Below are 26,863 nucleotides of genomic sequence, written 5' to 3'. Positions count from 1 at the left end.
CTTTACCTTATCCATCTGATCCACAGCCCATATATATTCACATTTATTACTCGTCTTTTCTAAACTTCACTTTGTCTCTATGCGTCTACATTTCAGAATATGTTTCAACCCTGGAAGGGATTTCATCTATTCAACCACACCATAAAGTGAGGTGGCACTAGAAAAAGCCACTCCCTTACTGGTTTACATATTGCAGAATTCCAAAGAGTATAAAGAATCTTGCACTAACAGGCCCACTAATACATTAGCCTTCATAGTCCACTCAGTGCTTAATCATCTTCCCTGCTCAGCTGTTTGCTTGTTAAAGGCCCTTGCCTATAATCCCAAACTGAAGGGTGTGGCATCTGCACTGGGAGAAAAGAATGTTCCTACTGACTTTAGGGGATTTTTCTCTAAGTACATTGGGGAGTTTGCAGATAAGCAGCCTTTATCCTTCCCAGGATGGCAACTCTTCTTTGTGGAAGTCGTTTCTGGTGTGTTACACAGGGCTGCAGAGGTAAGCTTCAAAATTTCTGTTGGTGCTACAAGAAGCTCCTTCTAAGTGGCAGCCTGCCTTAGCATAAGGAAAATCATGCTAGGGGCCAGGCGGTGGCACACCTGGTTAAACACATACATTACAGTGCGTAAGGACCTACACTCAATCCCTGGTCCCTACCTGCAGGGGGAAAACTTTATGAGTGGTGAAGCAGTGCTGCAGGTGTCTGTCTCTTTCTCTCTCTCTCCCCCTTCCCTGTCTCTATACAATAAAATAAAATATTAATAAACCAAGGAAAATCATCTCACCATTGGAGCTTTGAGTAGGTCACTCATGTCTGGGAACTGGGAGATTTTGTCAATGTCTTCAGGAACAGCATACAGTGAGGAACCAAATTCTCTCAAGAAATTCATTTGTTGCATTAAGAATGTCATTCGAGGGAGTCGGGCTGTAGCGCAGCGGGTTAAGCGCAGGTGGCGCAAAGCACAAGGACCGGCATAAGGATCCCGGTTCGAGCCCCGGCTCCCCACCTGCAGGGGAGTCACTTCACAGGCGGTGAAGCAGGTCTGAAGGTGTCTATCTTTCTCTCCTCTTCTCTGTCTTCCCCTCCTCTCTCCATTTCTCTCTGTCCTATCCAACAATGACGACAACAACAATAATAACTACAACAATAAAACTACAAAGGCAACAAAAGGGAATAAATAAAATTAAATTAAAAAAAAAAGAATGTCATTCGAGCCTTTGGGATCATATGCACTTGAAGCATAATTTGCACAGCCCAGTGTGTCAACTTGGTGCTTAGGATTACTACTAACAAGTGATGAGAAATGGTTGTGCCAGGGCATGCTGAGATGTCTAAAGGTAGATGTGGTATGTGCACCAAAGCAACATTACAGGCTTCTTTGAAAGCACTGCATCGACTTTTGGCTGAGCAAATATGTGTTGTCACCAGAATTCCTGAACAGTACAACCAGAATGTTAAGTTCTGCCTGACAAGAGGTTACGTCATAGGTCATCAGTGTGTGGTTTTAGAAATTCTGGTTTCCCATACGTGCTTAGTAGTCACAGAGTTGGGAGTGTCACATTTTAGGTGATGGAAAATTGTACATTCAAGAGAAGACACATTCTTAGACCTGAGCAGACGGCAGGCTGTAGTGGACTATTCTAAAATATGAAGTCCTCCTCTTTACTAGGTACTCAGTATAGATAGCATTGTGGGGGTATCTGACCTCCACAATTGAACCCAAATATTTTTTTAAAAAATATTTATTTTCCCTTTTGTTGCTCTTGTTTTATTGTTGTAATTATTATTGTTGTTATTGATATCATCATTGTTGGATAGGACAGAGAGAAATGGAAAGAGGAGGGGAAGACAGAAGGGGAGAGAAAGATAGACACCTGCAGACCTGCTGCACCACTTGTGAAGCGACTCTCCTGCAGGTGGGGAGCCGGGGGCTAGAACTGGGATCCTTGAGCTGGTCCTTGTGCTTTGCGCCACGTGCACTTAACCAGCTGTGCTACCGTCAAACTCCTTGAAGCCAAATCTTTTTTTTTTTTTTTGGTTTAAGAAAAATTTATTCCCTTTTGTTGCCCTTGTTGTTTTATTGTTGTGGTTATTATTGTTATTGAGGCTGTTATTGTTATATAGGACAGAGAGAAATGGAGAGAGGAGGAGAAGACAGAGAGGGGGAGAGAAAGATAGACACCTGCACCTGCAGACCTGCTTCACCGCTTGCGAAGCGACTCCCATGCAGGTGGGGAGCTGGGAGCTTGAACTGGGATCCTGAAGCTGGTCTTTGCTTCAAGCTTAACCCGCTGTGCTACTGCCTTGAAGCTACTCCCCTTGAAGCCAAATTTTTTTTTTAATTTTTTTAATATTTTATTTTATTTATTTATTCCCTTTTGTTGCCCTTGTTGTTTTACTGTTGTAGTTATTATTGTTGTTGTCGCTGTTGGATAGGACAGAGAGAAATGGAGAGAGGAGGGGAAGACAGAGAGGAGGAGAGAAAGATAGACACCTGCAGACCTGCTTCACCGCCTGTGAAGCGACTCCCCTGCAGGTGGGGAGCCGGGGTTCGAACTGGGATCCTTATGCTGGTCCTTGTGCTTTGCGCCACCTGTGCTTAACCCGCTGCACTACAGCCCGACTCCCGAAGCCAAATCTTAACACTCCCCCAGCTCCCCACCTGCAGGGGAGTTGCTTCATAGGTCTGCAGGTGTCTATTTTTCTCTCCCTGTCTTCCCCTTCTCTCTCCATTTCTCTCTGTCCTGTCCAACAACGACAACATTAATAACAATAAAACAAGAGCAACAAAAGGGAATAAATAATTATTTTAAAAAATATGAACACTCACTTGGAAATGCTAGAATTGGATACCAATAATTGGGCTACCATCTTGCAATGGGTGTGCTTTATATAGTCAACACTGCCATTTTCAGGGGTATAGCTTTTATTTTATTTATTTATTTAATTTTTTTTGCTTTTATTTTTATTTATAAAAAGGAAACACTGACAAAAACCATAGGATAAGACAACAATGAGATACCATTTCACTCCTGTGAGAATGTCATACATCAGAAAAGGTAACAGCAGCAAATGCTGGAGAGGTTGTAGGGTCAAAGGAACCCTCCTACACTGCTGGTGGCAATTTGTAATAGCCAAAACCTGGAAGCAACCCAGGTATCCAACAACAGATGAGTGGCTGAGCAAGCCGTGGTATATATACACAATGGAATACTACTCAGCTGTAAAAAATGGTGACTTCACCATTTTCAGCCGATCTTGGATGGACCTTGAAAAATTCATGTTAAGTGAAATAAGTCAGAAACAGAAGGATGAACTCACTCTCAGGCAGAAGTTGAAAAACAAGATCAGGAAAGAAAACACAAGTAGAACCTGAACTGGAGTTGGTGTATTGCACCAAAGTAAAAGACTCTGGGGTGGGTTAGTGGGGAGAATACACATCCAAGAAGGATGACAGAGGACCTAGTGGGGGTTGTATTGTTATATGGAAAACTGGGAAATGTTATGCATGTACAAACTACTGTATTTACTGTTGAATGTAAAACATTAATGCCCCAATAAAGAAATAAAAAAAAATAAGTTAAGAGGGGTACAACTCTACACAATTCCCACCACCAGAACCCCATATCCTATCCCCTCCCCTGATAGCTTTCCTTTTCTTTATCCCTCTGGGAGTATGGACCTAGGATCATTATGGGGTGCAGAAGGTGGAAGGTCTGGTTTCTGTAATTGCTTCTCCGCTGAACATGGGTGTTGGCAGGTCAATCCATGTTCCCAGCCTGTTTCTCTCTTTCCCTAGTGGGGCAGGGCTCTGGGGAAGTGGGGCTCCAGGACACATTAATGGGGTTGGTCCAGTTGGCATCCTGGTATCATCTGGAACCTGGTGGCTGAAAAAAGTTAACGTATAAAGCCATACAAATTGTTGCCTAATCATGAACCTAAAGGCTGGAATATTGAAGATAAAAAATTGGGGTCTCTGTTTTGAAGATAGCTAGCTAGATAGGCCTATTTTAGTTATATGCCAAAGGGCCCATGACTATACTAGTTTTTTTCCTGAGCCTGACCTCTGATATGCAAGTGAATCCAAGTTATTGTCTGGGGAGATGGTATCATGGGTGGACTGCTCAGACCTACAGGGATGTAGAGGTTCCATAGATTTCTAAGCTGAATATGGGCCCCAGATCAAATCAATGGCTTACAGTCAACAATATTTATACAACTTTCCCATATTTGGGAGCTACTTCCCAGATCCAGCTTTATAGCTCTTTTTATTTAACAGAGCAATGCTCAACTCTGGCTAATGATGGTGCAGGGAATTGAACCTGGGACCTTGGAGCCTCAGGCGTAAGTCTTTTTGCATAATCATTATGTGATCTTCCCTCCTCAGTTTTTTATTTTTTTTTAGACACTTTATTTACTTATTGGATAGAGACAGCCAGAAATCGAGAAGGGGAGATAGAAAGGGAGAGACAAAGAGACACCTACAGCCCTGCTTCACCACTTGCATAGCTTTTCCCCTGCAGGTGGGGACCGGGGCTCGAATCTGGGTGCTTGTGCACTGTAACATGTGCGCTCAACCAGGTGTGCGACCACCCGGCCCCAGCTTATTTATTTTTTTAATCTTGAGCTGGTTGATCTCAGACTATATAATCTTCACTATATAAAAAGTTATTGGGAGTTGGACGGTAATGCAGCGGGTTAAGCGCACATGGCGCAAAGCGCAAGGACAGGAATAAGGATCCCCGTTCGAGCCCCCAGCTCCCCACCTGCAGGGGAGTCACTTCACAGATGGTGACGCAGGTCTGTAGGTGTCTTTCTCTGTCTTCCCTTCCTCTCTCCATTTCTCTCTGTCCTAATTGACGACAACAATAATAACTACAACAACAATAAAAACAAGGGCAAAAGGGAAAATAGATAAATTTTTTTTAAAAGTTACTGTATGTTTCAAGTTATTTCATATAGAAAACAGTAACGGGGCTCCAGTGGCACAGTTGGTTAGCGTGCAGTACTTAACTGGCCAATATATAAGAGCAATCTTATATAAAAACTTATCTCTGGCTTTCAAGAGATAAGTCTCTCTGCTTTTTTTCCATGTACTTATTGAACCACTCTATTTAAAAGCATCCCTTAAATACTGGTATTTTTCTTTTTTTTAATTAAAAAATTTTTTTTATATTTATTTATTCCCTTTTGTTGCCCTTGTTGTTTTATTGTTGTAGTTATTATTATTGTTGTCATCGTTATTGGATAGGACAGAGAGAAATGGAGAGAGGAGGGGAAGACAGAGAGGGGGAGAGAAAGATAGATACCTGCAGACCTGCTTCGCCGCCTGAGAAGCGACTCCCCTGCAGGTGGGGAGCCGGGGGCTCGAACCGGGATCCTTACTCTGGTCCTTGCACTTTGCGCCACCTGCGCTTAACCCACTGCGCTACAGCCTGACTCCCAAATACTGGTATTTTTCACATTAGGACTTCATTTTGGGATTGTATTCACCTATTTTCAACCATTCTCATCATTTCCCCTGTGACACCTACCCTGTTCCTTGATTTAGAATTATTCAGTGGCACACTAAAGATCAATATATCTGAAGCAGAACTCGTCACCTCATAAATCTGGTCCTTCTCTTTACAAAACACATTCTGGAACAGAGGTCATGTCAAGACACTGCTATACTCCCAGAGCCCAGAAAAATGTTTTTCACAAAGAAGTCAGGTGTTTGCTGAATGAGCTTTTTTATATCAATATGATGATGGCTTAAGCTGCTTATAAGAGTAAATGATAATTATGTTGGGTCTCTTCTCCACCTTGGCTTGCTCAGGCAGAAGCTACCTGAAATAATTGCTATGTATATCATACATATACAACTTAATTTCAATGATTATAGGTAATATGAATATAAAACACTTCCCAACTATGGAAAATTTTTTATTTGATTAAATGTTCCTGAAAATGTTGACAAAGATAAGCAGTACTTGGGGCTGATAGACATGCTTTTAACAAAGAATTTCTGATCCTAGAGTGTGATGCTTTCTACAATATATTCAATCTCGGGCCTCTTGTTACAGGCAGGTTCCACAGGAATGTACCAAAAAGAGGCAGGGAAATAGTCCCCACAGGAGACTGAAGTTACACACACTCACTCACTCACTAACCCCAGACTGCTGCTGCTTCCTATGAAATGCATAAAGTGCTTTCACTTTGCTTAGTCATCCAGAGTAAAGTCAAAGGGCTCAAAATCTTTTCGGAAGCGGAGAGCTAGAGTTTCCTCCTCTTCCTTGCTGATCTGACACTGCCTCCAGTCCGACTTGTCAGGAATATTCAGGATGCCTTCACTAGCCAGGACCTCCCTAGAGGAAGAGCACAAATAAGTCAAAATGGATAATATCAACCCAAAACTCCCTCCTCCTCTTCAGGCACAGCCCTCTCCTCAGCAACAAAGCATACAAATTCTGACTTTGCTCCTATCATTTTCCTTTTGACTGCCTTTTCTATCTACTAAAACCATGCCTATTTTAAGTGACCTACTCTTTCATAAACTTTTCAATCACCTTAGAAAATACTGAAATTATTATATATTGCTGATACTCAGAGAAGCCAAGTAGAAATAGGGCAGGTCTATCTGGTGTCAGAAAGTCTAGAGACTGGAATGCACTCCCAGCTCTACCACTTGCTGTCTGTGACTTGATTAGATTATTTCATCTCTGGGCCTTGATCTTGGTCTTGACTTACTCACCTGTGAAATGCAAATTGAGATTGTTTTTTTAAATAGGGTGGCCCAGGAGGTGACACAGTGGGTGATGTCTTGGGACTGGCTCTCAAGCATGAGGTCCCAAACTCAATTTCTGCCAGCACATGTATCAGAGTGATACTCTGATTCCCTCTATCATAAATAAAACTGTTTACAACATTTTTAAATCATTTATTTATTTATTGGATAAAGATAAAGAAATCAAGAGAGAAGGGGAGACACACAGAGAGATACCTACAGTCCTGCTTCACTGCTTGTGAAGTTTCCCCGCTACAGGTGGGGGCCAGGGGACTGAACCTTTAAAGGTTTTTTTTTTAATTTTTTTATTATCTTTATTTATTTATTGGATAGAGACAGCCAGAAGTCAAGAGGGAAGGGGGGGGGATAGAGAGGAAGAGAGACAGAGAGACACCTGTAGCACTGCTTCACTACTCGTGAAGCTTTCCCCCTGCAGGTGGGGACCAGGGACTAGAACCTGGGTCCTTGTGCATTGTAACATGTGCACCCAACCAGGTGCGCCACCACCCGGTGCCTTACCTTTAAAGTTTTTTTTTTTTATAGGTATAGTGACAACACAAAGTGTGGTTTTGTGACTACATCCTAATGTTTAGTTTTTCATCTCTACTAGTCCTTAAGTCTGCTGAGGTCATGGTATAGCCAGGTATCTAGTACCATATTCAGTCTAACTAGAAACTTCTTTGAATCTCCTTTTAAGGACTCAGGACTATATAGGCACACAGCAGAAGCTCTCTCACAGAAGCTTCTCTCACACAGCTTCTCTCACAGAACTAACTTGCTCGTGTCCCCACGCCACACGCGCGCGTGTGTGTGCACACACAGGCTACTTTCTTTCTGCGGCGTGTGTGCACACACACAGGCTACTTTCTTTCTTTTTTAACATTGTTTGTTTATTTTCCCTTTGGTTGCCCTTGTTTCATTCTTGTAGTCGTTGCTGGATAGGACAGAGAGAAATGGAGAAAGGAGGAGAAGACAGAAAGGGGGAGAGGAAGATAGACACCTGCAGACCTGCTTCACTGCCTATGAAGCGACTCCCCTGCAGGTGGGGAGCCGGAGGCTTGAACAGGGATCCTTATGCTAGTCAGTGCGCTTTGTGCCACACGCACGTAACCTGCTGCACTACCGCCTGAATCCCCACAGGCTACTTTCTAATTGTCATTATTTTATATTTTATTTTTCGTCTGTTATACTGTATTAGGAACAAGTCTATGTACATGTCTTTGGTTCATTTTCTACTTTACAATTATAATGCAGAGAAGAGTTGACTATAGATCACATAAATCTCTGTCTCTCATTGCCACCAGGGCTATTGGGACTTGGTGTCTGTATGATGAATCAAACACCCCCAGTCTCCCAGTTTTTTTTTTTTTTTTAGACAAATAAATTGAGAGGGCCAGAGAAAGAGAGACACCTGCAGCACTTGAACCCAGGTCCTTGCATATAGTGAAATATGTGCTCTACCAGGTGTGCCATGGTCTGGCCCCTCACATAAGTCTCCTAAAAGAAAAAGACTTGAATTCAAGTTCCAGTTCCCTTGACAAACTCTGAGCTCTTCTTCACCTGTAAAATGAAGACAGAACCATCTTTTTTTGTAGAAAAAGAAAAAAAGTTATTTTAAGTCTCTTGCAAGTGACAAAATGCTATGTAACTATAAGTATTTTAAAACATATTCAATGTAGAAAATATAACAATCATGAACAATCATAAAAATCACAGAACCAGGGAGTCCGCGGTAGTGCAGTGGGTTGGGCGCAGGTGGTGCCAAGCACAAGGACCGGCTGAAGGATCCCGGTTCGAGCCCCCGGCTCCCCACCTGCAGGGGAATCGCTTCACAAGCGGTGAAGCAGGTCTGCAGGTGTCTTTCTCTCCTCCTCTGTGTCTTCCCCTCCTCTCTCAATTTCTCTCTGTCCTATCCAACAACAACGACATCAATCATAACTACAACAATAAAACAACGAGGGCAACAAAAGGGAATAAATAATAAATAAAAAATATTAAAAAAAAATCACAGAACCTTGCTTTTGTGGGCGTATGTGCCTGTATATATCTATAATCATGTACATATTAATCAGTGTCTCTATGATAACAAGAACACAAAGTCAGACATTTGAAGCTCCTAACAAACTTGTCATTTCTCAGTTATCTTTTTTGATCAATTCTTATTTTTTTAGAAGAAGCTATTGCTTTTTGTTTGTTTTTTCTTGCTTTTTTTAAAAAATTATATTTATTTATTGGAGACAGCTAGAAATAGAGAGGGTAGGGGAGACAGAGCTGAGGAGAGAGAAGAGACACCTGCAGCACTGCCTCACCTCTTGCAAAGCTTTACCTCTGCAGGTGGGGACTGGGGCCTGGAACCTGGGTCCTTGAGCACTGTAACATGTGCGCTCAACCAGGTGCACCACCACTTGGTACCAGTTATTTATTTATTTATTTATTTATTTATTCCCTTTTGTTGCCCTTGTTGTTTTCTTGTTGTAGTTATTGATGTCGTCGTGGTTGGATAGGACAGAGAGAAATGGAGAAAGGAGGAGGAGAGAAAGACAGACACCTGCAGACCTGCTTCACCGCCTGTGAAGCGACTCCCCTGCAGGTGGGGAGCTGGGGGATCGAACCGGGATCCCTAGGCCGGTCCTTGCGCTTTGCGCCATGTGTACTTAGCCCGCTGCGCTACCGCCCGACTCCCCCAGCCTTTTTTTTAATAACATTTTTATTAGCTTTACTTATTTATTGGAATAGAGACAGCCAGAAACTGAGAGGCAAAGGGGAGATAGAGAAGGAGAGAGACAGAGAGATACCGGCAACCCTACTTCACTACTCATGAAGCTTTGCCCCTACAGGTGGGGGCCAGGGGCTTGGACCTGGGTCCTTGCGCACTGTAACATGTGCACTCAACCAGGTGCACCACCGTTTTTTTTCTTTGTCAGAGCACCACTCAGCTCTGGCTTTTGGTGGTAGAGGGATTGAACCTGGGACTTTGGAGCCCTAGGCATGAGAGTCTCTTTGCATAACCATTATGCTATCTACCCCTACTCATCAATTACCTTTTTAAAGATGTAGATAACTATATTTAACAGAACTATCCAATGGTAGTAACTAATTCTTGCCTTTCTAAATTATTCCAAGAAGGGTAGAAGGATGCCAGAAAGTTTAGCTCGAACTCCAGAAAACAGCTACAAATTAAGACACCAGCGTCAGATCATTTGTTACGCACATTTTTAAAGTCTTTTTTGAGGGGAGATTAATGATTTATAGTAAATACAGTTGTTGGAATGTGTTAAAATTTCTCAGTTTTGGGAGCTGGGCGGTAGCGCAGCTGGTTAAGCGCACGTGGTGCAAAGCGCAAGGACCAGCATAAGGATCTGGGTTTAAGCCCCCGGCTCCCCACCGGCAGGGGAGTCACTTCACAAGTGGTGAAGCAGGTCTGCAGGTGTCTATCTTTCTCTCCCCCTCTGTCTTCCCCTCCTCTCTCCATTTCTCTCTGTCCTATCCAACAACAATGACATCAATAATAACTACAACAATAAAACAACAAGGGCAACAGAAGGGAATAAATAAATAAAACCTAAAAAAAAAAAAAACTTCATTTTTTTTGCAAAACATTCTCACCCTCAGCCTAGGTCCTCCTCCACCATCATGCACCAGGACCTAGGGTGTAATATATGTACATCTCCTATTCCCTCCATATTTTATCTCTCTTGCCAGCAACTTCCACTCTGCATTCTTTGCCTTTCTTTCTTTTTTAATTTACATATTAATAAGAAAGGAGGAGAGAAAAAGAGAACCAAAGCATCACTAATACATGTGCCGCTGGGGATTGAATATGGAACCTTATACTTGAAAGTCCTATGCTTTATCCACTGTGCCACCTCTTGGACCATATTTCTTTGCCCAATTTATAGTACACCCCCTATGGTTTTTCAGTCTTTCTGATACAAGTAGAATGAAACCACATCTAGGCCTTTAAGACACTACAAGATAAGGAAATTGGAGTCTCATGCTTTTGGGGTCAGCCCAGCAGGCCTGAGTTTTAAAACTATCACTATGGAGTATGGAAAAACTTGAGTTATCTTGAGTCATGTCTCCTACTACAGGAGCAACATCTAGCTATTTAAATTTGTTTTAAATTAATTTATTTTCCCTTTTGTTGCCCTTGTTGTTTTATTGTTGTAGTTATTATTGTTGTTATTGATGTCATTGTTGTTGGGTTGGATAGGACAGAGAGAAACGGAGAGAGGAGGGGAAGACAGAGAGGGGGAGAGAAAGACAGACACTTGAAGACCTGCTTCACCACCTGTGAAGCGAATCCCCTGCAGGTGGGGAGCTGGGGGCTCTAACCTGGATCCTTACACCGGTCCTTGTGCTTTGCGCCACCTGCACTTAACCTGCTGTGCTACTGCCCAATTCCCCTATTTAAATTTTAATCCTTGTTAATGAAACTAAAAATTCAGTTCCTTCATGGCATTAGTCACATATCACATGCTAAGTAAAAACATGTGGCTAGTAGTTCCTGTATAGGACAACAAAGTGTATCTCCATCGTTGTAGCAAGTTCTACTGGGTCCAGGTCTAGCATCTCACCTCCACGCTGATAAATGGAGGCGACAGTTGCTACCCTACAGAGTGTGCAGATGAAATGAGACAACACATATATAGTTCTTGGCATAGATTCTTGCACAGAGAACATGCTCTATTAATGACAGCACTTTATTCCCACAGGCGAGAATGCACATGCCTTGTTTACTTTGTACTGCCTTAAAATTGTGGTTCAGTTCGAACCCTTTCTAAAGCCTTTCAACAAGCAAAGACAAATTCTCCCTTCTCTAAAGTACAAAACTTTGTAATAGTACATTTCCCATTCTGCATTACATTACTGTCATATATGTAAATATATGACTTGCTTTAACATTATTATTTCCTTAGGATAAGAACTATTTCTTGGGACTTGGGCGGCAGCGCAGTGGGTTCAACACATGTGGTACAAAGCACAAGGACGGGCATAAGGATCCAGGTTCAAGCCCTCAGTTCTCCACCTGCAGGGGAGTCACTTCATAGGCGGTGAAGCAGGTCTGCAGCTGTCTATCTTTCTCTCCCCGTCTTCCCCTCTTTTCTCCATTTCTCTCTGTCCTATCCAACACAACTACATCAATAACAGCAATAATAATAACTACAACAATAAAACAAGGGCAACAAAAGGGAATAACTAAATAAATATATATATTTTAAAAAACAATTTGATTTTTCACTCAAATATCTTTGCAACCCACTATGTTGCTTATAGTAAATCTAGTAAAAATACACTATAATAATAATAATAATAATAAGTTTTACTAACCTTCCAAACTGCAAAGGAAAATTTTTTTTAATTCTGTGGAAAAGCTTCTCTCCTGTATCGAGCTCAACATAAAAATATGCTGTTCCTGGTTGTGCAATCTAAAGTAAACAGAATTATATGAGGATTCATAATAGTTTTTTAAAAATCTAAAATTCTAGCTTATCTGGTTTAATTTGCTGAAGAACTGAGTCCAGAAAAGCAAGATAAAGGATATGAGTGGCTATAAACCCCAAGTCACTTCCTAAAACTAGAGTTTAAAAAAACCAAACTGACAGATATTGTAAAGAGTCTCTCAGTAGTACCAAAACAACTATAAATCATTATCATCCATCCTTCTAAGTTCCTACCTTAGAAAATGTCTTGCTCATCTTAGTAAAGTGCTATTATTATTATTTATTGTTCTCTGAACACCACCTCCCCCCCCTTCCTGTTTCACCTGCTTGATGTCAGAGAGCTCTGGGATTTCCAATAACTCTATCTGTTGCTCCTGTGCCTGGGTAATGAAGGCATCTTTAATGTCACCAGTAGTGCAATGACCAAGTGGCACAGGAATGACCTGGAGGGGGGGAGATATGGGAGAAATTTTCTGTGAACATCCTGAGAAGGTATGCCTCCTGCACATTCTCTTGAGAAGTAGAAATCCATCATAGGGGCAGAGAAACACCCCTCAGCATAGATTCTCCTCACTCGAAACAGGCTTGTGTCAGCCTGTCTGTAAGGACTTAAACTTATGAGATACTCTGTAGGAGCCAATATCTGACAAGGGGAAGGCAAGAGAGAGATGAGAGGTCTCTTTGTCATCAAGCCTTTGCCAGCTCCTAAGTAATGTATGTGGTAGAGTCAAGCCCATTTGAAAACTTAACAAATGTGCCAGGAGGAGGACTACCACCACTATAAACAGATTATTCAAATGTCCTCTCGCACGAAGATTCCACAAGATTACCCACTGTCTCACAAACTCTATCAAGGCCCAAACCCTTTCTTGGCCTCTTCTTCTTTAACTCTCTATTCAGTCCTTTCTAAAACAAGGCATTTACTGCCTGTGCTGTTCATGTACAGTGTCCATGTACTTCCTTCTGAAAACTCTGGAAAAATCTCTAATCAGAAACTCTCTAATCTTTTAAAAGAACATTATGTAAATACATTAAAGTTAGTATTAAATGTTATAGTATAAAAAAAATTGTAGGGCAGGGTCAGTGAGTTAAGCACACATGGTGAGAAGCCCAAGGAACTGAGTAAGGATCCCGGTTTGAGCCCCCAGCTCCACATCTGCAGGGGGTTTGCGTCACAGGCGGTGAAGCAGGTCTGCAGGTGTCTATCTCTCCCCTTCTCTGTCTTTCCCTCCTCTCTCGATTTCTCTGTCCTATGCAACAACAAGCAGCAATGGCAACAATAACAACAAGGGGAACAAAATGGGAAAAATGGTCTCCAGGAGTGATGGATTTGTAGTGTAGGCACCAAGCCCCATCGATAACTCTGGAGGCAAAAAAAAAAAAAAAAAATTGTGGGGCTAGGGAATTGGTTCAGCAGATAGACCTCATGCCTTGCATATATAAGGCCTTAGGTTCCAGTTCTGACACTGTATATAATGCTCAGTTCTCACTCAATAATAAATGAATTCATTAAAAACTTAAAATGTAACTTTGAATTAGAATGAAATATTCATATATTTAATTAAATATTCATATATTTAATTACAACATTTTCTGTTGATAGGGTCATAAGCACTTTTTTATTTTTATTTTTTATTTAATTTATTTATTTTCCCTTTTGTTGCCCTTGTTGTCTTTTTATTGTTGTTGTAGTTGTTGTTATTGATGTCGTCGTTGTTAGATAGGACAGAGAGAAATGGAGAGAGATGGGGAAGACAGAAAACGGGGGAGAAAGACAGACACCTGCAGACCTGCTTTACCGCCTGTGAAGCGACTCCCCTGCAGGTGGGGAGCCGGGGGCTCGAACCGGGATCCTTGTGCCGGTCCTTGCGCTTTGCGCCACGTGCGCTTAACCCACTGCGCTACCTCCCAACTCCCAGCACTTTTTTATTTTATTGAATTTTATTGAAAATTATCAAGTCAGATCCTTGTGGAGTTTCTTTCAAGTTCCTGGGTAGGGATTACCTGTAACTGGAGGTGTTGACTCTTATAATTTCTCTCAAATAGAATGCACCGCTTTCCTCGACTCCTGAAGAACCGCTTAAGTGTAGTCTTATACTTCTCCACCTCTTCCACTACCTCTGCTGAAAGCTCTACCACTGACTGGTAGTGTCCAATGGGTAGGATGAGGACATGGTCATCACATAAGCCTCCTTTGGCCAGAGCAAGGTAGCACTGAAGAGGAGACACAGAACTGTGACATCAATACTGGAAATGATTCTTCAAGGAACACACCAATACTAAAAGTGAGGGCATGGAAAAAGTGCTTATGACACTATCAACAACTTCAGAATTACAAAAAAAAAAAAAATCTGATTTTAGAGGTTATAACTGTTTTCAAGTACCCACTGAAGACTGAGATTAGGTAAGTACCAAGTGGGGGCCGGGTGGTAGTGCACCTGGTTTAGCGCACGTTACAATGCACAAGGACTGGGGTTCGAGCCCCTGGTCCCCACCTGCAAGAGGAAAGCTTTGTGAGTGGTGAAGCAGGGCTGCAGTGTCTCTCTGTCTCTCTCCATCTCTATCACTCCCTTCCCTCTTGATTGCTGGCTGTGTCTATCCAATAAATAAAGATAATATTTTTAAAAAAGAGATAAGTACCAAGTGAACTGGATGTAAGTTTCTGGCTTTAAATCCCCCAGTGCTAAAGGCGACCCAACAAAAACAAAGATGACTTACAACAAACCCTGGGTTTCCCCTCTCAGGTCCCAAACTTGAAAACAATTTTTCAGTTGTGGTCTTCAAACACAGAAAGATACAAAATGGCAGTTTTCCTATAACAGCAACCATTAGCACCATCCACCTGCACATACACTCCCTGGGCCCACAAAAAGGGGGGGGGGTATAAAATGATGTGATTCGAATTTTATATGCCTACAGCTTTAGATTGCAGACTACACTCTTTTTCCATTATTTATTATTGGATAGAGACAGAGAGAAGTTGAGAGGGGGAGAGACACCTGCAGCCCGACTTCCCCACTTGTCAAGCTTTCTCTCCTACAGGTGGGGACCTGGGGCTTGAACCTGGTCCTTTCATTCTGCATTGTGTGTACTCAGCCAGGTGTACCACCGCCCAGCTCCAGACTAACCTCTACCAAATGAGAGCAAACATAAAATATAAGAAGTGGAAGAAAGGAAAAACCTCAAACTCATACATCCAAAGAGGAAACGTAAGTTTTCTTTTCTTAAATATTTATTTATTTATTCCCTTTTATTGCCCTTTTTGTTTTATTGTTGTAGTTGATATCATCGTTGTTGGATAGGAAAGAGGGAAATGGAGAGAGGAGGGCAAGACAGAGAGGGGGAGAGAAAGAGACACCTGAAGACCTGCTTCACTGCCTGTGATGTGACTCCCCTGCAGGTGGGGAGCCAGGGGCTCAAACCGGGATCCTTATGACGGTCCCTGCGCTTTGCACCACCTGCGCTTAACCTGCTGCGCTACTGTCCAACTCCCGAAAAATATATAGTTTTTAACAATGAGTGCCAACAGTTAAACGACAACTAAAACTGCTTCTGCCTAGGCTGGGGAGACAACACAATAGTCATTCAAATAAATAAATAAATAATAAGTAAATAAATGTTAAAAAATAATAGCAAGATTGGTTGCTCTATCACTCAGTGAACTTTGAAAGGAAAGTCCTTTGAGTGAGTAGAAAAAGTCAATGATTATCAATTAGACAAATGAAAGTATTAGAAAACTGATCCAGAGTATGCTGTGTGGTAGGTTCAAAGTCTAGGCTGAATTAGTGAAATAAGAGGTGGTTTTGCTCATACATGGAATTTAGAGAAATGAAACACATAAACTTGAAAAAAATAAAACAGAAGCAGTCGTCAAACTGTTTCTAAGACTATTTTTTAAAAATATTTTTTATTGGGAGTTGGGCGGTAGTGCAGCAGGTTAAGTGCAGGTGGCACTCTCTCCATTTCTCTGTCCTATCCAACAACGACAACAATAACTACAACAATATCAACAAGGGCAACAAAAAGAGAATCAATAAATAGTAAAAGAGATTATTTATTACTATTTATTACTGGATAGAGACAGCCAGAAATTGAGAGGAAGGGAAAGGTAGGGAGAGAGACAGAGACACCTGTAGCCCCTGCGTCACTGCTTGTGAAGCTTTCCTTCTGCAGGTGGGAGCCAGGGGCTTGAACCTGGGTCCTTGCCCACTATAGTGTGAGTGCTTAATCTGATGCACCACTGCCTGACTTCAACTTATTTATTTATAAATAAATAAGTTGATCCTTAAGCCTGTCCTTGCGCTTTGCATACAAATGCTGATTGCAGGAGAGTCGGGTGGTAGCGCAGCGGGTTGAGTGAACATGGCACGAAGCACAAGGACTGGTGTAAGGATCCCGGTTCAAGCCCCTGGCTCTCCACCTGCAGGGGAGTAGCTTCACAGGTGGTGAAGCAGATCTGCAGGTGTCTTTCTCTCTCCCTCTCTGTCTTCCCCTCCTCTCTCCATTTCTCTCTGTCCTATCTAACAATGATGACAGCAGTAACAACAATAATAATAACTACAACAATAAAACAACAAGGGCAATAAAAGGGAAAATAAATAAATAAAATATTTAAAAACAAAAAAGCAAATGCTCATAGCAGCATTTTCCTAATAGCAATAAAATGGACTCAACATCCATCAACTGATGTAGACAAAATGTGGGATATTGATATAGTGGAATACTATTTGACCACAGAAAGAAACAATACTGATACATGCTACAACAAGGATGTCTCAAAAATATGCCAAGTAAGAGAAGTTAGAAACAAAAAACTAGGGAGTCGGACGGTAGCACAGAGAGTTAAGTGCAGGTCGCGGAAAGCGCAAGGACCGGCGTAAGGATCCTGTTTCAAGCCTCCGGCTCCCCATCTGCAGTGGGTTCGTTTTACAGGTGGTGAAGCAAGTCTGTAGGTGTCTTTCTCTCCCCCGTCTCCCCCTCCTCTCTCCATTTCTCTCTGTCCTACCCAACAACAATGACAGCAATTATAACTACAACAATAAAACGAGGGCAACAAAAGGGAGTAAAAAACTAACCATCTCCTAAAAAAAAGGTAAACCTCTGAGACAGAAAGTGAACTAATAACTAGCTGTGACTGAAGGTAAGGTCAAGAACTAACTGTGAATGGGCATTGGGGATCCTGTTAGAGAAACAGATCTATTTTGGGAAGTATTACCTGATGGTTACACAACCAGGTAACCTTCCTAAAAAAAAAAAAAATCACTAATTGTATACTTAAGGTTTTATTTACTATTTATTTACTTAATTTTTATCATCTTTATTTATTTATTGGATAGAGATTGTCAGAAATGAAGAGGAGAGAGAGAGAGACACCTGCAGTCCTGCTTCACCACTAATGAAGCTTTCCCCCTGTAGGTGGGGGCCGGGGGCTCGAACCAGGGTCTTTGGGCACTGTAACATGTGTGCGCAACCAGGTGCACCACCACCCGGCCCCTATTTATTTTTTAAATATTTATTTATTCCTTTTTGTTGCCCTTGTTTTATTGTTGTTGTTATTGATGTTGTTGTTGGATAGGACAGAGAGAAATGGAGGAGGGGAGGACAGAGGGGGGAGAGAAAGACAGACACCTGCAGACCTGCTTCACCACCTGTGAAGCGACTCCCCTGCAGGTGGGGAGCCGGGGGCTCGAACCGGGATCCTTACTCCTGTCCTTGTGCTTTGCACCACCTGCGCTTAACCTGCTATGCTACCGCCCAACTCCCTTATTTTTTAAAATTTTGCTCCCCCCCTTTTTTATTGTTGTTGCAGTTATTATTCTTATTGTTGTTATTGATATCATCACTGTTGGATAGGACAGAGAGAAATGGAGAGAGGAGGGGACAGAGAGGGGGAGAAAAAGATAGACACCTGCAGACCTGCTTCACTGCAGGTGCGGAGCTGGGCTCGAACCGGGATCCTTATGTCGGTCCTTGTGCTTTGCGCCATGCTATGCTACCTGCGCTTCACCTGCTATGCTACCACCTGACCCCCAGTGATTAAGTTTTATAATATGTAAGTTATGGCTGGATGAAGTTAACAAAAAATAAACAAATGTATTCTCTGTAAAAGGTCCAAGAAAGCAACTCACATGTGTACCTATGTTGACCACCAGATGCTTTTCCACTTCAGGGCTTGCGAGGCAAAACCAGCAGGGCCCGGGAGGCTGAGCTTCATGAGGAAGAAAATTAAATGTTAATTATGGGGCAAGTACTCTTAACATGTAATCACCTCCATGGAATTCAACCTGGACTGATATCTTTATATCCTATAAAAATGAGCATATAGGTGGTCTGGGAGATGGCGCAGTGGATAAAGCACTGGATTCTCAACCATGAGGTCCTGAGTTCAATCCCCAGCAGCACATGTACCAGAATGATGTCTGGTTCTCTCTCTATGCCTATCTTTCTCATGAATAAATACATTCTTTTTTTAAAAAAAAATATGAGCATGTAGGGAGTTGGGCGGTAGCGCAGTGGGTTAAATGCAGGTGGTGCAAAGCACAAGGACCAGCGTAAGGATCCCGGTTTGAGCCCCGGCTCCCCACCTGCAGGGGCGTTGCTTCACAGGTGATGAAGCAAGTCTGCAGGTGTCAATCTTTCTCTCTGTCTTCCCCTCCTCTCTCCATTTCTTTCTGTTCTATCCAATAACGACAACATCAACAACAACAATAATGACTACAACAATAAATCAAGGGCAACAAAAGGGAATAAATAAATATTTTAAAAAATGAGCATATATCACTGTCACAATGGTAATGGACCTCTTGTGCTCTTCACCAAGAACCCTCCCAACCCATACCCCATTATTACAATTGATGAAACTAAATTTATAACTAAAAGTTATAAATTTACAACTAGTCCAAATATAGACTCATTGGAGGATTACCACACACTGACTAAAGTAGCGTGTGACTGGAGTAGGCTGCAATGAAGAACACTGAATTTGGTATCAGAGTAGTCAATTTTAGCTTTAGCTATGTCACTACATAACCCTAGGTAATAAGCCGACCCTTCCAAGGTCAGTTTCTTCACCTTTGAAACAAAAGGGCAGAGGAAGAAGATCTCAGTGAAATAAGTTGTTTCTACTGGTTTATTATTTTAAGAAACTAAATTGGTTTTATGGGTTCTTTAAGTCATATGTTTACAGACTACAGACGTAAAGCAAAAAAATTAATAAATTTATTATTTGATTGGGCAGATTAAAAATTGAGAGAGGGAGGGGTGGCAGAGAAGGAGAGAGAAAGTGAGAGGCCTGTAGCATTGCTTTACCATCATGAAGCTTACCCCTCCCTGCAGGTTTGAACCTGGGTCCTTGTACATGGTAACATGTACACTCAACTGGGTGTACCACCACCCGCCCTCCCAGACATGAAGCTTTTTTGATAGTTGTTATAGGACCTTTTCCCATAGTTACAACAAGAATCATTTGGACAGCCCTAAAGTCAGGCAATCTTTGTGTTACTTTTGGATTATTGGTCTTATGACTCATTGGACAATATTCTTCTGCCAGAGAGTACTTAGCAGTGATGCTTCCCACAAGACCTAAAATAACAGTTGTTGTTTGCACAGGAAACCCCTGGTACCAAGGTACTTACGAGGCCTACGAGGCTGTTTTGGGTGAGGAGAAGATTTGTTATCTCTTCCTGTGGATGAACGCTTCCTTCCCTGCTTTTCATTTAAGTCAAAGAAAAATTGACAGATTGATTCTTCCTGAAATGGCCAAGGAAAGAAGAGTAAATATTATTAAACTAACCCTTATACCAGTTGTAGCCATTCACTATCAACAGACCATCCCAGCCATGTCACACCTACCTTTCCTCCTAATTCTATTCTGGGTAAGAAAACCATCTTCCCAATCTTAATGCCTTAACTGCCAGTCAAACTTCTCCACACTTACCGAAGCTACAAAATGTACCTCTCTGCAAAAGCAAATTAAAATATGTGACAGAGCAATTCTTGTCTTTTATAGAGCTATGTGAACCCAGGAAAATTTTGTTTCCTTTTCATAGGTAAATAACTGAACTTTAAGTAGAAAGATGAGATAGTTGCTAACAAATAGGAAGCAGGCCATATTAATAAATGAATTTTATATTCTATGTTTTAGGGAAAGAAGAAATTAACTTCAAAGTCTGCTATAAAGGAATTGTTTCAAAGTGTGTCCTCCTTACCCACTAGCACTCATTATAAAATTACAAATTACACTGTGACCAAAGAGTTGGATTTTTGCTTTAAAAATTAAGGACAGGGATCATACAGCGGTGAACCCAGTTGAGCACATGCATTACCATGTGCAAGGACCCAGGTTCAAGTCCCTAGTCCCCACCTACAAGGGGGCAACTTTACTAGTGGTGAAGCAATGCTATGGGTCTCTTTTTCAGTTCTATCTCCCCTTCCATCTCAATTTCTCTTATTAAATAAGAATTTTCTTAAAACCTATTTTAAAAAAGAAAAGTTAAGAATAAACCTTAGATGGACATCTAATCTTTGACAAAGGGGCCCAGACTATTACATGGGGAAAGCAGAGTCTCTTCAACAAATGGTGTTGGAAACAATGGGTTGAAACATGCAGAAGAATGAAACTGAATCACTGTATTTCACCAAATACAAAAGTAAATTCCAAGTGGATCAAGGACTTGGATGTTAGACCACAAACTAGCAAATACTTAGAGGAAAATATTGGCAGAACTCTTTTCCGCATAAATTTTAAAGACATTTTCAATGAAATGAATCCAATTACAAAGAAGACTAAGGCAAGTATAAACCTATGGGACTACATCAAATTAAAAAGCTTCTTCACAGCAAAAGAAACCACTACCCAAACCAAGAGACCCCTCACAGAATGGGAGAAGATCTTTACATGCCATACATCAGACAAGAGTTTAATAACCAACATATATAAAGAGCTTGCCAGACTCAACAACAAGACAACAAATAACCCCATCCAAAAATGGGGGGAGGACTTGGACAGAATATTCACCACAGAAGAGATCCAAAAGGCCAAGAAACACATGAAAAAATGCTTCAAGTCTCTGATTGTCAGAGAAATGCATATCAAGACAACAATGAGATATCACTTCACTCCTGTGAGAATGTCAGACATCAGAAAAGGTAACAGCAGCAAATGCTGGAGAGGGTGTGGGGTCAAAGGAACCCTCCTGCACTGCTGGTGGGAATGTCAATTGGTCCAACCTCTGTGGAGAACAGTCTGGAGAACTCTCAGAAGGCTAGAAATGGACCTACCCTATGACCCTGCAATTCCTCTCCTGGGGATATATCCTAAGGAACCCAACACATCCATCCAAAAAGATCTGTGTACACATATGTTCTTGGCAGCACAATTTGTAATAGCCAAAACCTGGAAGCAACCCAGGTGTCCAACAACAGATGAGTGGCTGAGCAAGTCGTGGTATATATACACAATGGAATACTACTCAGCTGTAAAAAAAAAATGGTGACTTCACCGTTTTCAGCCGATCTTGGATGGACCTTGAAAAAATCATGTTGAGTGAAATAAGTCAGAAACAGAAGGATGAATATGGGATGATCTCACTCTCAGGCAGAAGTTGAAAAACAAGATCAGAAAAGAAAACACAAGTAGAACCTGAAATGGAATTGGCGTATTGCACCAAAGTAAAAGACTCTGGGGTGGGTGGGTGGGGAGAATACAGGTCCATGAAGGATGATAAATGACATAGTGGGGGTTGTATTGTTAAATGGGAAACTGGGGAATGTTATGCATGTACAAACTATTATATTTACTGTTGAATGTAAAACATTAATTCCCCAATAAAGAAATAAATAAAAAAAAAAGAATAAACCTTAGATAAGACTGAACTAATATATGAAAGTAAAACTTCAACACATAGATTAAGTCTAGAGGGGGCCAGGCAGTGGCACACCCTGTTAAGTGCACAATTCACCATGTACAAGGACCTGAGTTCGAGCACCCACTCCCCACATGCAAATGGAATGCTTCATGAATAGTGAAGCAGCTCTACAGGTGTCTGTCTTTCTCTCCTATCTCCCCTTGCCTTTCAATTTCTTTCTGTCCTGTCAAATAAAAAAGAAAAAAAGGAAAAATGTCTGCAAGTAGTGGTGGATTCCTAGTGTGGGCTCTAAGTCCCAGTGATAACCCTGGTGGCAAAATAAATAACGCTTCAACAAAGATAGACTTAATGTATGATGCTACTAACCCCACATTACAAATTTAAAGAATTATTTCAAGCTAAGCTGTAATGTACTAAACCTTTCTAAACACCATTTTCTAAGAATAGAAATACTTGGGGTGGAGGTATATAGCACAATGGTTATGCAAAGAGACTTTCATGCCTGAGGCTCCGAAATCCCATGTTCAATCCTCTGTACCACCATAAACCAGAGCTGAGCAGTGCTCTGGTTAAAAAAACAACAACAACAAAAAAAACAAAAAACAAAAAAAACTTGTACTCTTAAGGATTAAACTTCTGTAAACTAAACTACAGTAAAGAAAAGCACATCTGTAGTGGACATTCTAATTAGAAAATGCCACCTCGGGAGTTGGGCAGTAGCGCAGCGGGTTAAGTGCACATGGCGCAAAGTTCAAGGACCGGCATAAGGATCCTGGTTTGAGCCCCTGGCTCCCCACCTGCAGGGGAGTCGCTTCACAGGCGGTGAAGCAGGTCTGCAGGTGTCTATCTTTCTCTCCCCCTCTCTGTCTTCCCTTCCTCTCTCCATTTCTCTCTGTCCTATCCAACAATGACGACATCAATAACAACAATAATAATAACTACAACAATAAAACAAGGGCAACAAAAGGGAATAAATAAATAAAAACTGTACATTTAAAAGAAAGAAAGAAAGAAAGAAAATGCCACCTCTCAGAGCTGGGGAAACAGCTTAACGGTTATGCACGTCTTTCATGCCTGAGACTCTGAGCTCCCAGGTCCAATCCCCAACACCATCATAAGCTGAACAGTGCTAATCAGTGATCTGGTGTGTCTGCCTGTCTCTCTCTTTCTGTCATTAAAAATATATATTTCTTAGTAAAAAGGGGGAGCCGTGTGGTGGTGCACCTGTTTGAGTGCACGTTACAGTGCGCAAGGACCCAGGCTCGAGCCCCTGGCCTTCACCTGCAGGGGGAAAGCTTTGCAAGTGGTGAAACAGGGCTGCAGGTGTCTCTCTCCCTCTCTATCTCCCCCTACCCTCTCAATTTATGACTGTTTCTATCCAATAAAAAAAGATAATAAAAATTTTTAAAAATTATAAAAAAAAGAGAAAGAAAGAAGGAAAGAGGAAGAAAAATGAATAAAAGAAAATCCAACCTCTCAATTAGAGCATACCTCTGGAGCAGAAATTTGCTTCCCAATGGATGCTTCCTTCCCAGATTTTCTGTAAGGGTTTTCAGTGACATCTGGAGGCTGTTTAACCAGTTCTGCTGCATCCATTAGTTTCATAGGAACAATACTGAATGCATACAGATACTTTGGAGGAAAAGAAGACAGCATTAAGGGAAATACTATTTATTTAAATGTAATCAACTTATTTTATTTTTGAATTATTTCAAAGAGGTTCAGGGACTAAGTAAAATTCAAAGAACAACTGCTTCAGAGAATACAGAGTAACTTCAATGTCAACTCCAGTGACTTCTGCAGAGGCTAACTAAGGGCTGATTGATGCAGATAATAGATGCCTATTTCTTTAGCATAACCTGTGTTCATATTTCTCTCCTGTCTGACAGCAAACAGAAGCAGCTGCTGCTGCCCCCACCCCCATCTATCCTGAGCAGAACAGCCTAAGACATCCTGTGAGATAAGAGTTGTTAAGGAATTCATGCTGGTCAGCACCAGGGGGCATCCTGTGAGATGAGAGCTGTTAAGCAGGCTGGCACCAAGGGGGGCAATTCTAGCCTGGGGAAGTTCCCATGCTCCTCCCAGAGCCAAACTGCTTTGTGTCAAAGTAACACATTCTTCTTCTAGCGTTTGCCCTTCTTCCATAGCCAGTCAACAGCGTCAGGTTGAGCCTGATGTAAAGTTTTGAGACCTCCTTTGAATCTGGAGAGGTGGCAGTCGTTGATTATGTGGGTCATAGTCTGTCTGTAGCCGCAGGGGCAGTTCGGGTCGTCTCTGGCTCCCCAGAGATGGAACATAGTGGCGCACCGGCCATGGCCTGTTCGATAGCGATTGAGGAGAGCCCAGTCATAACGTGCTAGGTCAAAGCCGGGTTGACGCTTGCAGGGGTCTGTTTCCAAGAGACTGGAACAGAGAAGTTCAGTGTAGGCATAGGGGACCAGATTGGGTGAGAAGACGTCAAGCGTTGGACAGGGTGGGCAAAGATATCCGCGTATATTGGCAGGTCCGGTCGAGCGTAGACGTGGGAAATGAACTTAGATGATGCCGCATCCTGCCGAATATCTGGCGGGGCGATGTTGCTAAGAACTGGCAGCCATGGAACCGGGGTGGAACGGATGGTTCCAGAAATTATCCTCATGGAGGAATATAATTTGGAATCGACCAAGTGGGCATGGGGGCTACAGAACCATACTGGGGCACAGTATTCTGCAGTGGAATAGCATAATGCCAGAGATGATGATCGTAGTGTGGAAGCGCTACGTAGTAAGTGTAGTGAGGAGTTGTCCAGTCTTGCAATGATGTTATTCCTCGCGCCCACCTTTGCTGCAGTTTTTATGAGATGTTCGTGAAATGGCAGGGTGCGATCGAGAGTAACGCCAAGATAGACTGGCTGGGCTTCATGCCGGATTCTCGTATTGCCAAGCTGCACATTAAGCTCACGCGAGGCCGAGGCATGGTGTAGATGGAAAACAGATGATACCGTTTTTGCAGTGCTAGGGATTAGTCGCCATTTTTTACAGTAATCAGATATCAGAGACATGTCTTTCGTGAGTGTTTCCTCGAGGATGTCGAACTTTGATGCCTGAGTTGCACAGCAGATGTCATCGGCGTAGATGAACTTCCTTGAAGAAGTTTCTGGGAGGTCATTGATGTAAATATTAAATAGCGTAGGAGCCAGAACAGAGCCCTGGGGGAGGCCACTTGAGACAAGTCTCCATCTGCTAGACTTGTCACCCAGATGCACCCGGAATCTTCTGTTTTGGAGAAGAAGCGATATAGTGTTGGCCACCCATGGAGGCAGGCATCTTGAGATCTTGACTAGGGGACCACGGTGCCAGACCGTGTCATAGGCTGCTGTGAGATCAACAAAGACAGCACCCGTCTTTAAATTCTTCTGGAATCCATTTTTCAATGTAAGTTGAGAGGGCCAGGGCTTGTTCGCAGGTAGATCTTCCTGGACGGAAACCAGCTTGGGCGGGTGATAGGAATTTCTCTGTAAGAGGAGAAATACGTGACAGAAGCAGCCTCTCAAGGAGTTTGTAACACACGGAGAGGAGAGAAATTGGTCTATAGCTGGCGGCCAGTGTTGGGTCTTTGGTTTCAAAACTGCTATTATCTTCGCACGACTCCAAATTTTGGGCATAGACTCAGATTCCAAGATGTGGGACGGGAATGAAGTGAGCCACTTCTTTGCCGCAGGGCCCAAGTTAAGAATGAGTTCTGGGGTGATGTTATCATAGCCAGCAGCCGTTCCCGGTTTAACCGTCTTCAAAGCGTCTTCCAGTTCAGACAGTGTAAAGGGAGAGAGTTTTGGAGATGGACAAGATAAACGGAAGTGGGATGACCACTCATGGGAAATTTCTCTTTTCCAGACTGGGTCGATCTTAGCACGTCCAACTTGAGTTAGGTGACTGGCCACTGAGTTTGGAGATACGGGAGGATGGGAGACGGAGGGGGTTGGCTACCGGCACCCAGACTATGAAGACTCTCAGACTAATAACACAAATCTAAAAACTGTACATCAGATATGCTTGACCTCACTGCTAGTCAGAGAAGCACACTAATTAACAATGATGTACCACCTAATCAGACTGGCAAACACTTTAATACAAAGCTTTGTGAGTATAAAGTATTAAATTTTAAGATGCTTTTAATAGGGAGTCGGCAGTAGCGCAGCGGGTTAAGCACATGTGGTGCAAAGCGCAAGGACCAGTGTAAGGATCCTGGTTTGAGCCCTGGCTCCCCACCTGCAGGGGCATCGCAGACACTATCATGACTCCATCCTGATTTCCCTGGGCAGACGATCTCACCAATGTGTCCCAGAACCTCACTTCTCCAGAGCCCTACACCACTAGGGAACAACAGGAACAGGCTGGGGGTATGGATTGACCTGGCAACGCCCAAGTCCAGCAGAGAAGCAGTTACAGAAGCTAGAACTCCCACCTTCTGCACCTCATAAAAAAACTGTGGTAGTGAGTCGGGCAGTATTGCAGTGGGTTAAGCGCAGGTGGCGCAAAGCGTAAGGATCCTGGTTTGAGCCCCCGTCTTCCCACCTGCAGGGGTGTCGCTTCACAGGCGATGAAGCAGGTCTGCAGGTGTCTCTTTCTCTCCCCCTCTCTGTCTTCCCCTCCTCTCTCCATTCTCTCTGTCCTATCTAACAACGAAGACATCAACAACAATAAATACAACAATAGAAAAACAAGGGCAACAAAAAGGGAAAAAATAAATATAAATAAATAAATACTTTAAAAGATGCTTTTAATAATGCTTGCCAATTTAAAGACGTGT

General features: G+C 42.3%; 1 protein-coding gene and 1 non-coding gene across 6 annotated transcripts in view; both read right to left on the bottom strand.

The window, feature by feature from the left end:
- Window positions 1-5,908: 5,908 nt before the first annotated feature.
- CWF19L1 (CWF19 like cell cycle control factor 1) overlaps window positions 5,909-26,863 on the bottom strand; it is a 39,268-nt gene continuing 18,313 nt past the window's right edge. For all 5 annotated transcript variants that reach the window (XM_007530267.3, XM_060171498.1, XM_060171500.1 and 2 more), the window contains 7 exons: window positions 23,567-23,707; window positions 19,844-19,958; window positions 18,338-18,417; window positions 14,214-14,423; window positions 12,533-12,652; window positions 12,097-12,194; window positions 5,909-6,346 (listed from right to left, as the gene is read on the bottom strand). In XM_007530267.3, the coding sequence (XP_007530329.1) occupies window positions 6,202-6,346; window positions 12,097-12,194; window positions 12,533-12,652; window positions 14,214-14,423; window positions 18,338-18,417; window positions 19,844-19,958; window positions 23,567-23,707 (909 nt within the window). In that variant the 3' untranslated portion in view covers window positions 5,909-6,201. The remainder of the gene's footprint in view (window positions 6,347-12,096; window positions 12,195-12,532; window positions 12,653-14,213; window positions 14,424-18,337; window positions 18,418-19,843; window positions 19,959-23,566; window positions 23,708-26,863) is intronic.
- LOC132532929 (small nucleolar RNA SNORA12) lies at window positions 12,835-12,989 on the bottom strand. The gene has a single exon (XR_009544841.1). It is a non-coding gene; the product is annotated as a small nucleolar RNA SNORA12 (small nucleolar RNA).

This window comes from Erinaceus europaeus, chromosome 14, assembly GCF_950295315.1.
Source record: "Erinaceus europaeus chromosome 14, mEriEur2.1, whole genome shotgun sequence".
In the NCBI taxonomy this organism is placed as follows: domain Eukaryota; kingdom Metazoa; phylum Chordata; class Mammalia; order Eulipotyphla; family Erinaceidae; genus Erinaceus; species Erinaceus europaeus.
The sequence above is the reverse complement of the archived record's forward strand: the minus strand, read 5'-3'. Positions and strand labels throughout refer to the sequence as shown.